We start from the raw sequence: 12,703 nt of genomic DNA, 5'->3' as shown, positions 1-12,703 counted from the left end.
CACATCTCAGCAGTTAGATTTATTATAATGATTATGTTAAACTGAAAGTGTCAGTAAATTTAAGGGTCTTAAACAGTTAAGTCAATAAATAGATTCTTTATTTTTGTTCTAGGAGAGAAGAGATTGTATGAGTGGACACCTTATTTATTAATATATTAATATGTTCATTTATTTCATGCAGACAGACCAAAACATATATTGTTTAGCCTAAAGATGTTTACTGCTTATCCTTTGTTCTGCTGTCAAGTAGAACATCAAAATTAATCTATCCCTGACCCAGACTCATACAATACTACAGTATATCTGAATTCTTCTGTTTTTAAAACTCTCTTAGGAGTCAATTCATGTTCCTGATCCTGTCATTTCAATAGCACTGAAGCCTTCTAACAAGGTAGGAGTTTGATTTCATGCTCAGGATATCACAATAAAGACTTGAGCTCTTTTGGTATTGAGATCACCTTTTAAAACTTAGAAGACTATTACTAATAATTACTCCCCAGTATGTTTGAAGAAATTTATGGTATTAAAGTTTTCATGAGACTGTGCTTATTAACTCCTTACTAAGAAAAGGTATAACATTTGCTCCAAAGTGGTAGTAGGGCTTCCTAGATTCAGATCATAAAAGGATGGAAAAGGGGAAATGGGCATTTATCCTAAGTTGTAGGTAAGTCTCACTGTGAAGTATATTAGAATATAGCCTAGATTAATTGTCTCATGCATTATAATACAGCTCTAAATTTGTGGTAGTTATAAAGTACTGTATTTCCCCGTGTATAAGACGCACCTTTCTTCAAAAAATTTGGGGTTTAAAAACTGGGTGCGTCTTATACAGTGGTTGTAGGTATTTTTACTTGCATTTCCCGCTTTTTTGGTCTTGTTTTTGTGCTCATTGTTGAAGATAGTGATTCGTCATCAGACACAGATGAGGACAAGATAATGGGCGGGAGTTTTGACAGTGATGAATTGTATGAATTTTATGATAAATAAAACTTAAGTTCAATAACTTTATGTAATACATTTTTCCCCCAGATTTTGGGCCCCAAAATTAAGGTGCGTCTTATACATGGGAGCATCTTATACATGGAGAAATACAGTACATATCTGATTATACCATGGAAAGTCTGCAAACAAGACTTTTTCTCACTTTCGAATATAACAAGTTCATGATTGGACCTTATGTCACTTAGCTTTTTACAAAGCCAAGATTCCTTGAGTAAGTTCTGCATTCACATTAGCTTATCATTGGAATTAGTCCTGATCTTGAACCAAAATGGTTTAGTTCTTCAATTGCCTTGACATGAACTTACACATGTGTTGAGGGAACATGTATGACCTCTTGTTGTCTGGGAGCTGTCATTTACAGAACATGTCCTGGTTTATTTTGTGGATGCATTAACAGCTACTGCTTTATCTATTTTGAGGAACTTTAGATTTTATAGACCGTTTTTATAGAAAGGAGAATGTTGAGGTGGCAAGAAACATTAAATTACTTCCTCTCAGAAATTTGAGGACAGGTAAATCTTATATCTTACTACACAATAAGATGCCATTTTGTTCCAAGTGCTTTGCTAAGTTGTTCGCTTTTCCCTTCAGGATATATATACAGGGCTAGAAATTAAGATACAAAGCTCTTCATTTCTAAATTCAGAATTTATGTAAGACTTTTGTCTTGATGTTGGAGAGAAATAAAATGCATCAGTATCCAAAAGGTTTTTGGTGTCTCTGTACTATCTGCTTGCTGGAGTAAATTAATTTAAATTAAATAATAAAAGCACTGCCTAAAGCTGTGAATCTCAGTAGTGGAGGTTGGGATGATCTTCTAGTAAGTTGAGAGTACCGGGCAAGTACAGGGAAAAGGGAAAAAGATTTTGGAAAGAGACAAACTCAGGATTCATTATCTCAGCTTTGCCGTGCACTATCTGTGTGGCCTTGAGCAAGTCATTTAACTTCTTTGTACCTCGTTTCCTCAGAATTCCTAGAGAATGTGGCTAATTCTATTTGCAGCATTACAGTTATGTATATACAAAATACATAGCACACAGCTCCAGACACATGTAATAGCTATTAATACTGGTGATTCAGGATGTGTTAGTTTTCTGTTGCTGCTGTAAGAAACTACCACAAACTTAGTGGCTTACAACATCACAGACATATTATTTTATAGTTGTGTAGGTGAGAAGTTTGACATGGTTCTCTTTTTTTTTTTTTATGGGAGAGATAAACAGATAAGGACAGAAAGGAAGGGAGAGAGATTTGAAGCATCAGTTCATTATGGCTCCTTAGTTGTTCATTGATTGCTTTCTCATATGTGCCTTGAAGGGGAGGGGGGTGGCTACAGCCAAGCCAGTGACCTTGGGCTTCAAGCCAGCTATCTTTGGTCTCAAGCCAGCGACCATGGGGTCATGTCTATGAGCCTGTGCTTAAGCTGGCGACCTTGGAGTTTCAAACCTGGGTTCTCTGTGTCCCAGGCTGATGCTCTATCCACTGTTCTACTGCCTGGTCACGCACTGACACAGTTCTTTTTTTTTTTTTAAGATTTTATTCATTTTAGAGAGGGGACACACACACACACACACACACACACACACACACACACACACAGATAAGAGGGGGAGGAAGCATCAATTCTCATTTGTGCCCTGAGAAAGAGAGAGAGAGAGAGATAAGAGGGGGAGGAAGCATCAACTCTCATTTGTGCCCTGAACAGGTAAGCGCAGGGTTTCAAAATGGTGACCTTAGAGTTCCAGGTCAGTTCTTTACTACTCCAGCACAGGTTAGGCCCGACTTGGTTCTTAAAGGGCTAAAATCAAGATATTGACAGGGCTGTGCTCCTTTTTGGATGCTCTAGGGGGCAGTTTATTTCCTTGCTTACTCAGATTGTTGGAAAAATTCAGCTCCTATGTTTGCAGGACTGGGGTTCTTTTTCCTTGCTGATTGTCACCTGAGGGCTATAGGTCTTAGCTTTTACAGATTGGCCCTACCTCCTGTCTTCAGTGCCAGCAATAGTGAAATGAGTCCCTCTCATGCTTCAGGTATTTCCTTCCTCTGCTTCCTTCTTTACATTTCTCTGATCTGCCGTTCTCCATTCCTCTTCCGGTTTTTAAAAGCCAATGTGATCACTGGGGCCCACCCAAAGTATTCATGTCTGTAACCTAATCACATCATCTGCAAAGTCCCCTTACCATATCAAGTAACATTCACAGGTTTGGGGAGGGCAATTAGGGCATATCCTTAGAGGCCCATTATTCTGTTTACCCCACAAGGAAATCCAATCCAAACAGATTGTTTTGAAAGTCTCAGTGTGACATTTGCCTTACTGTTAGGTCTTAACTGTCCTCTTGAGTCTGATAGGATCTTGATAAACACACTGGTTCCTTTGATTATGCATAGGATTTCTGAAATGTAAAACAGCAACACAGACTGTACTTTATGGGCAGTTTTTGTCAATATAATAGGAAAAGGCATAAAGTGAAGTCTTGGACTTTTGTATCTTGGTGTGGAGAGAAAACTGTAGAGAGCTGCTTGCTGCTGCCTTGTCCAAGCTCACATACCTAGAGCCTGTGGTCTAGAGACCAGATGGTTGACCATTTTTATTTTTTAACTGTTTATTTAATTTCAGTCAGTAAAATTCTTTCAACAGCCCCATTGTTTGTCTCAATTAGTAAAACTGTGCATTGACTTCCTTTTTTTAAAGAATGATCTGGAGAAATTTTCAAAAGGTATCAGCAGGTTTACAAGAGAAGATCCTACATTTAAAGTTCACTTTGACACTGAGAGTAAAGAGACAGTTGTATCTGGAATGGGAGAATTACACCTGGAAATCTATGCTCAGGTAATGAATAACAAGGAAGTTAAATTAAATTTACTTCATGTATGTCTGTTTTGTTAAGAGCAAAATTAACAAATTTTGTAATTTTCTGTCTAATGTCCATACACTAATAGAGGTTTTTCAAGCTCACTCTGGGTTGTATCCAGATGTGGTATACTACTCCCTCTACTAAGTATTATACTTTAGTTATGTTTGACCTCTGAACCTGTTTCTTTGTAAAGCATTGCAGACTTGTAGAATCAAGGCACAGGGGATTTGCAATATGACCATACAGCCGTCCCCAGGTCATGGTTATCTGGGTTAAATAAGATACCTTGGTCCCAGCCCCGGAAGACAACCTGCACGGGGACACCTGTTGAGAAAGTGCCCACCAGTACCCACTCCTCAGGTCATGTCTTGCTTGTTTATTCTCAAGTCAGTACTTGGGAGATCATTATAATACAGATAAAAGAATGGGTAGATGGGGTACATCTTTTCCTAGGAAAGGGCTTACTTATATTTGAATGAAAACAGGACATATGACTTAAGATTTAAAATTCTGGTGTGATCATATCTTTGAAGTTGAGACAGTACAGAATTCTGACAATAGATTCATAATACTATTCCAGTGAATAATAAGATGAAACAAAGATGAAGTTTTAGTGTATATTTTAATTGAATGCAAGCGTAAATTAACCAGTCTAAATTAGAATTCACTTATATAGTATCTATAAAAGCAGTTTGTATTGTTAATATGTATCTTAGTCCTTTAAATGCTTCTGATAATTAAGATTCTTAGGATTATTCTGTTTATTTTTTAAACTTAAATATACCAAATTTTCATTTCCCCTGCTCTTTTTAGAGGATGGAAAGAGAATATGGTTGTCCTTGTATCACAGGAAAGCCAAAAGTTGCTTTCAGAGAGACTATTACTGCCCCTGTCCCGTAAGTATGCAACACAATTGAACATACTGTGAGGCTGAAATTTAAGCTTTGTACTGTGGGAGATACACTGCACTATTACTGTTAAGATATTTTTACATCATGACACTCTTACTACAGAAACTATATGGTTTTGTGCTGTAATCAAGACATTTATGCAGAGTGACACTTTGGGATTCGTTTGGCCCTTTAAGCTACATATCAGTGAAGACTGACATACACATTAGTAATAAGCATATCGACACTTCATCCATCATTAGGATCTTCGTTTATTCCGGCTGTGCGTCCTTTGGCAGACGGCTATTATGTTTCACTTTAGTGCCATACTGTGGGTGCCAGAGAACTTGCATTTGCCAAGGAATAATCTCCTGCAAGTCAAGGAAACTAATGCTGTGATAAATTCAGAAAACATTTAGGAAAACAGAGTTGGGTTTATATTTTGTTAGAAACAAAATAATCCTCATAAAGAATAGCGCAAATCAAGTTAAACTGCTACAAATAAAATAGACTTCAACTTGGTGCCTATTTGAATTTACATGAATTCTGATTTAGAGTCAAAGCTAATAAAGCATACTGTGGCTATAAAACAAGTCTCAATTTTCGGAGTAGAAATGGATAACAGTAAACAGTACTTTACCTGAGATGCAATGTCATGAAGTAGAATGGTGTAGTCTAACTCAATGAAGTCATCGTTTCTTTGCTATAATAAATAAAAACCTGGGGTGTGAAATATCACTGGCAAAATAGTTTAATTTTAAAAATCAGTTTTCATTAGCAGATGATTATAATACTTCCAGTTCAGTAAAAATAAAATGTCATAATTTATTTGGCCTGACAGAAATACCTTCTCTTACAAATTTTTTCAAACTACAGTTTTAAATTATGATTTTTTATTTGCTAGTCTAAAAATCATTTCCCTTTCTGTATTTAGTTTCTGGGTTATAGGAGCTACTTGAGAGCATAACAGTCTAGTTTGTCACTTAAAATTCTTTAATGTTTACATGGTTCAGAAAAGCATAATTTAAGGGATAAAAATTCTTTTAAAAAGACTGAAAACAATACAATAAAATGCAGTGACTGTAGTTACCTGACTTTGGAATTAAAGCTTTGAACAGTGCTTATTGCTTTACCTATAGAAAGTACACCATCAGCTACACAGAAATACTGTGCATCTGTGTAGTTTATAACCACCATCACCAGAGAGGAAGCTCTCTAAGGTCTTACGTATGCAAATCAGACCCAGAGTCCAAGGGGCAGCACAAGCTCCAGTGCTCCTCTGATTAATAGTGACTATAAATGTGGCCCAGGGTCAAATAAAAGTATACTGTTCTCTCCTGATGGTATCTTGAAGTAGTTCTTTCTTTGATTATATCAACAGAGAATGTCCTTTAAAATAGTGTTTTTCAACTGCCAGTCCTCCAGAGATTTTGTGCCAGTCTGCAAAAGAGTTAATCACTCTGATATTATATGAAGATTATAGACCCAGTGATATTAGTCAGATTCACTTATGTTCAGGGTGATTTCTGCTTTAGTGGACCCTGAAGTAATTCTCCTATTTTCACTGGTCCCCAAGTATAAAAAGGTTGAAAAGTGCTGCTTTAAAAGATAAAGTAAAAATCAGTAGTAAGGTTCTTCTGTGTAGGATCTTAATACGTAAAGATTATAATATATAGCCTGCTTGTAATATATAACCACTACTGGTTAAACCCTTCTGCTGAGATTTTCATTAGTGCTTTAAAATTACAGTTTGGTGAAGGGTTACAAGATTTTCTTTCATAAAACTACTAGAGCAATATTTGTGCATATTTTGCTATTAAAACATGGCTTAAAAAAATCCTGATTAGGATTATATGTTTAGCCTCTATAACCTGGACCCATTACTCAATTATTTGAGGCCACAGTACCCCTACAGGAATGTTGTAATCTGCAAAAATGCATTAGAAAAAGGCACTGTTTCTTAAAATGTTGTAATATTTGTTAGGTATTTGACACCACACTCTGAGCCTTGTAATTGGGTGTTCTGCCCTCCAGTGTCTCTAAGCAGTGGTCTGACAGCTGGTGGCAGTCGCCTTTGGAGTAGAGATGCTCCAGGTGCGCCCTTGCAATTATCAACAAGCTGTAACAGGGCAGCTGCAGTCTCTTTTATGCTAACTATTCTTGTAGTTCCTTTGCATACTATCTTCTTTCTTTTCCATTAATACTACTAGTTGACAGGTTTTTTTTTGTCTTAACCCTTTAATAAAGCTAAAAATCAAAGAATTTATTTTTATCTCTTTAAGGTCTAGAAAGAGGCAGTTCAGAGTAGTCATCAGAAAACAAAAGGCTAGCAACAAGCAAGATAGGAAGTTGTAAATTATGACTCAGTCAGTTATAAAAGAAAATTATATACAGCAGGCCTGCGATGCTAGTGCTATGGGTGTGGCTGATCTCTGGGGGAAATGGCCGCCATGTTTCTAGGTAGCTCTGGCATTGCTGTTTCAGTAGAGGAGAAGAGCAGAAGTAATTTACAACATTGCATGACTGGAGTAATTTGAACACAAAACTTAGGTTGCCAAAGGAAATAATCTGTATTAAACTGAGCATAAAAACTGAATGCTAAATTACATATTTATAACTCAAGACTTGGCTTGCTTGAAACTTCAGCTTCACTTTCTCTGGCTTCAATCATAGTAACCAACGTTTTCTTCAAAATACTAGGTACATTATTTTAAATGCAAAGTTACAAATGGGATACTAATAATGAATCAACACTTTCAGTCAACATTAACCCTATTAATAGTATATTTTGTACACATAACTTACCACTTGCTTGACAGTTTGAATTTTTACCATTTTATACCATGTGTTTTCAGTAGAATTCTGCCATATTATATAACCACAGGCAACCCAGGCTAAATGTCGAACTGGCTTCATTGCCGGAGCTACATTTCCAAAACTGTCTGGTGGGGGAAACATGATAATTGGAATTACTTGATATATACAGTATTAACCTTTCACAAAATCTAAATTCTAAGTCATGTTTTAGTTTCCTTCCAATGTGTGCAGAAAATAATTTAATTAAGCGATGGATCTATAAAGTTTCGAGAGGTGTTCTTATTGTTGAATTAAATTGGTAATGGATATTTTTGCAAAAGCCAGTATGTTTCCAAAACAATATAAACATCTAACAATTTTTAGCATAGATCGTTGATATGATTTTAAAGTTGAAAAAGATATTTTCCCATGCTATATTTATATACCTGGAATATTTTGTGCTTCTAGTGGTTCCTTCGTGGACTTAAGTTTTAGATAAAATGTGTTATCTTCTTCATCTGGGTTCTTCCCAATTTCCCCTTCAAATGTGAAGTTGACCTCTGGTACAGTCTCTTGTCCCATTGGAGGGTAAAGTACTTCAGCTGTGCAATTCACTGTCACTTGCTATTGGAGACATTTTGCAAAAGATTTTTACATGTAGATAGTCATCCTTACTATTGTTCTTTGAGCTAAAACATTTAAAGTGTTGGCCTCAATGGTGTTGTTTCACACTTGACTTCAGTGCCTACTCCAGAGGTAATCTAATTGGGGATGGCCTAGTTATTTTCTTAATTATTTTTATTACTCTTACTCTCAGCTTCAGAAATAACAGTAATTTTCTCAGATTCAGATATAGCAATCTGTATCTAGATGTAAAATGAAAATATTGTAGCATTTGTTGTGCTTTGTAAAGATGGTTGTCTAGCAGCTCAGATGCTTTTTAATGACTCTCCTGATGTTAGCCTGTATCTCTTCTGAATTATGCTCAAGGAAAGGGCAAGCTTTTTTTAATTTCAAGATGGTTACAGTAGAAATTGCAATTCTCTTTTTTTAAATGTCTCAATAATTTAACAAGTATATAAAAATCCCCCTCCCTCATTACTGATTCTTATCTGAAATTAATTAGCCATTCTATTGCTCATAAATATCTACAAACACTTGCTTTTTTTAAATAAAAGAAATCAAAAGCAAAAAGAGAAAAAGACTAAGTGATGATGTGTAGAGAATATTTCACTTGTTAATATTAGGCATGAGTTCAGACTGACCTATGAATACAACATTTTTAAAGGAATTTATTTGAACTTAAGTATATAGAGTCTTTTTAAAATACATCAACAGAAATACTTCATGTATCTCAGAATACACAAAAAGTAAAAACTGACCTTTGTATGGTCATTATTGTGTTCAAGGCAGGGTTTCACAACAATTTACAAAACTACACATTAATCCTGTGATTTGATCAGCAAAGGTGATCTGGAATATTTAGAATCAAATTTTATTTAATAATAAAGGAGAATGACTTTTGACTTACCTTTTGGATAATTTCTTCCACAGAAAACTTGAGGTGATACTTATGTCCTCTTCCTGGAATATCCTAAAATTAAGAAAATGTGGTGAGTTATTATAACAATAACTCAATTCTCCGCATTGTTAGAAGAATCCATTCTCATTTGGTTGGGGGGAGTGGCTGGCTGGTGGGTGTAAGTAATTAAAGCCTAAGACCTTAAAAGCATATTACCATGTATGTAACATCTAAGTTAGCAGGACCTCTATCAGGTTTATCTTTAGATGAGAACAAAGGGAGGGGGGATAATAGCATATGTAAATAAAATGGATTCCAATTCACTTTCAGTCAGAGGGCTTCAACCCCTGAATCTGTGATCCTAAATTCTCTATATAAGAAATTGTTAAATAGCTTTTATTCTAAAGATAATAAACAGGATTCATCCTGGAAAAGATTTTTTTATAAAGCCCTGCGTATCCTTCCAAATAGTATTCAACGAAGGTGAATTCCATTTTGAGGCAGATGACCACAAAGTGATCAGACATATTAGGTACTATTTAGCTGTATATTAGTGAACCTGAGAAATGATACTTGAACATAGTATCACTGTTTTACAACAGTAAGACAGCTGTTTAGCTCTTTCACTTTTGAATTTAGATACAATTAAGCATTTATACCTAATTATGTTATGGGGTGCAGTTAATTTCTACTCCCTGTCAGCACTTAAAGACTTTGCAGTTAAACTAATGGCAGATAAATAACAATCAATCTCAAATTCATTAGATTTTAGTAAAATGGAAACAAGCTTAGTGGTCACTGAGGTCTTAAGCATTTACTGTAGCCTTTAGCCAGGGTGAGCCAGCACACATTTATGGCTGCGGTAGGGTTTGGGGGTGATTCAACAGAAGCTTCAGCCCACCCTGACACTGGTGATCAGTTTCTCTTGCTCTTTGTTTCCCCTTCATTTTGGTTTAAGGGTCTAATAAGGATTAGTCTTAAAGTGAAGAATCGTTTGCAGGACAGGAGCTTTTGTTGATTCAGATTGTGGAGTAGCAGATGAGAAATGTTGTAACAGTTTTAAGATTCTTTTGAATGGTTCCTACAGGTTCATTCAGAGAGGGGAAATGCCACCTCCCTCTAGGAACACCCCCATTTCCTTGTAACAGTGCCCATAGAAACTGTCGTGTCTCTGCCTTCCCTTGAAAACAGCCAGCAGCCTCGGCATTCCCAGAGTCTGGATCGCGGAGTATTCCGCAGAAACATGTTAACCTCTGTAGACTTGACGCCAGCAGCCAACGCCAAAATGAGGGGGGAAGGTTTTGTGGACCCTGGACGTGGAGGGAGCTGGTGCCCGCCGCTGGACTCACCTCCATGCTGGCTTGTTTGACTGTCTGCACCAGAAACACCTTGTGGGGGGTCCCCTGTTGGTAGTTGATGCAGTTCTCCACCAGCGAGGCAGCCCTGGCGGCTAGATAGTGGGTCGATGGGATTTCCATTCTTGCTGAGCAGCGGCGGGGAGAGCACGGTTCTACGGTTCTACTCAAGTTTACCGGACGGACGGTACAGGAGCCCTGTGTCCAGGCTGCAGCCGGTCTGCTAGTTGGCAAGCCCTGCTGCGTGTGAGCGGGGTGGCCAGCTCCTTTCCTCCCATTTCCGCCCTCCTTCCTTCCCTCCTTCTGTTTCGGGAAGCCGCCTGGGCGCTGGCCCTGGGACTGGCTGCTCCCGGGCCCCGCCCTCCCTGCTGACGTCTGCTCGGTTCGACCGGGCGGGGGAGCCTCTGGGTCAAGGTGGGAGGGGTCGGGGTACGGGAAGGTGGTGGTGGGCAGGGTTGGCGAGAAAGTCATCCTTTTATTAATCTTCACAGAAGCGCGAGAGGAGCTTTTTTTGGTGTTTGCCTTTCTAGAGCGATTCCTCCCCAGGAGGGAGTCTGCTTGCTTCACTTGCAGGCTGGAGCACAACTTCCTTTTATATACAGACCCCCACGGTGTCAACAGACCGGACAAAGTGCAAAGGCGCTCCCGGCAGTGAACAGATTTCGATTCCTTCTTGGCCCCTCCCATTGTGAAAGTCCAGGAACAGGCTTGCTCTTCTCTAGCTTTTTGTGGAGTTGCACCAGTTCTACCCAAATCAGGGTATGAGAGATTGCAAACTACAATAATTTGGAGAATTATTTAATTTGGATCAGGAGAAGTAAAAAATACACCTGCGCCCCTGTGTCCCTTCACTCAGATGAGATTTTGATATAATACTGTACTTTCAACTTTCTCAGTCACTTCCATTAAAACATACTTAAGGACTGAACTTGTATAGAGCCACGACACTGAAGTAACTTCTAACCTTAACAAAAGCAGGACTTTTTAAAGCTGCTTAATTTATTGAAGCCAGCCCAAACTTTCAGACAGAACATTTTCACTCTAGACATCTTAATTACATTCTTAGGCTCTTTAAAGGAGGCTCTGGATTTTCTCTAGGTCAGGAAGCTAGGGTTTCACCTCATGAGGGCTTCACTTTAGTTGGCTTGAAAGGGGAAATTCTTTACTGTTTTTCTCAAAATGGATTTTTAAAGTTTGTTTTGTTTTGCTAGACATGTGGTGGTGGTATTTTTTTAAAAAAGTTAAAAATGGCCTGACTAGGGTGTGGCACAGTGAATAAAGCATAGGCCTGGGATGCTGAGGACCCAGGTTAGAAATCCCAAAGTCTCTGGTTTGAGTCCAGGATCACTAGCTTGAGCATGGGATCATAGGCATGACCCCATGGTCGTGCTGGCTTGAAGCCCAAGGTTGCTGGCTTGAGCAAGGGGTCACTGGCTCTGCTGTAGTCCCCCCCTTCACCCTCGGTCAAGGCACATATGAGGAAACAATGAACAACTAAGGTACCACAATGAAGAATTGATGCTTCTCATCTTTCCTGACTGTCTCTTTCTCACACTAAAAAAAAAAAAAAAGCTAAAAATGAATTTGTGATGTGTTGTCTTCCTCAAATTCCCTTTTCAGTTTATTTATAAATAGTCTTGCTTTGCAGTATGTAGATTTTTGAAAAGTAGGAAGTAGTAAGGCATTTCCCATTCTTTTTAGTTGTATTAGCCAACAACTGTCAAGTAACTAGAGAATGAAGGGGTTTCTCCTCAAACCTTTTTCTAAAAAATGTTGAAGGTTTTTTTCTTTTGGTGGCAAGGGGTTTATGAGTCATTCATCTATTAGCCAACCTCTTGGGTTGTCAGTGTGTGTGAATTGTTTTAATTATGTGTTCCTTTGATAGTGTCCAGGAAAGAGTGATTGCCACATTCAGATGGCATAGAGAGAGCTTTATGCTGATAATGAATTGTAAAGTTTCACAAATAGCTGGTTAACATCTGTGTTATTACCAAAGTTGTGAGAAGTACAATATGTGTGCTTCCTAGATAAAATCACCATTTGGAAGCTTTATGAATACTATTGCTGTCTCAGGGCTATTAGTATAGGTTGTGACGTAACAGGCATTTATTAAAAGTACACATATGAATTTAGCTTCTTTTAAATATATAATTATATTGCCTGACCAGGCAGTGGCACAGTGGATAGAGCGTCAGACTGGGATGCGGAAGGACCCAGGTTTGAGACCCCGAGGTCGCCAACTTGAGCGTGGGCTCATCTGGTTTGAGCAAAAAAGCTCACCAA

At 37.9% G+C, this 12,703-nt stretch overlaps 2 protein-coding genes across 2 annotated transcripts in view; one reads left to right on the top strand and one right to left on the bottom strand.

Moving 5' to 3' along the window:
* Window positions 1–12,703, top strand: part of GFM1 (G elongation factor mitochondrial 1) — a 57,134-nt gene that overhangs the window by 20,153 nt on the left and 24,278 nt on the right. The window contains exons 11-13 of the mRNA XM_066369853.1: window positions 335–391; window positions 3,695–3,832; window positions 4,671–4,753. Of these exons, the coding sequence (XP_066225950.1) occupies window positions 335–391; window positions 3,695–3,832; window positions 4,671–4,753 (278 nt within the window). The remainder of the gene's footprint in view (window positions 1–334; window positions 392–3,694; window positions 3,833–4,670; window positions 4,754–12,703) is intronic.
* LXN (latexin) lies at window positions 4,755–10,780 on the bottom strand. Its single transcript, XM_066369855.1, has 6 exons — window positions 10,415–10,780; window positions 9,075–9,137; window positions 7,990–8,167; window positions 7,553–7,689; window positions 5,388–5,450; window positions 4,755–5,118 (listed from the first exon to the last, which is right to left on the bottom strand). The coding sequence occupies exons 1-6, from the start codon at window positions 10,541–10,543 to the stop codon at window positions 5,020–5,022; spliced, it is 669 nt and encodes a 222-aa protein (XP_066225952.1). The 5' UTR covers window positions 10,544–10,780; the 3' UTR covers window positions 4,755–5,019.

This window comes from Saccopteryx leptura, chromosome 2 (genome assembly GCF_036850995.1).
Source record: "Saccopteryx leptura isolate mSacLep1 chromosome 2, mSacLep1_pri_phased_curated, whole genome shotgun sequence".
Lineage (NCBI taxonomy): Eukaryota > Metazoa > Chordata > Mammalia > Chiroptera > Emballonuridae > Saccopteryx > Saccopteryx leptura.
The sequence above is the reverse complement of the archived record's forward strand: the minus strand, read 5'-3'. Positions and strand labels throughout refer to the sequence as shown.

Excerpts from the sequence above, each read along its gene's own strand:
- LXN (XM_066369855.1), bottom strand. The coding sequence starts at position 10,543 with ATGGAAATCCCATCGACCCACTATCTAGCCGCCAGGGCTGCCTCGCTG. Across the intron at positions 9,138-10,414 it reads TCAAACAAGCCAGCATGGAG|GATATTCCAGGAAGAGGACA; the intron begins GTGAGTCCAGCG and ends TCTTAATTTTAG. Across the intron at positions 8,168-9,074 it reads TGGAAGAAATTATCCAAAAG|CAAGTGACAGTGAATTGCAC; the intron begins GTAAGTCAAAAG and ends TGTCTCCAATAG.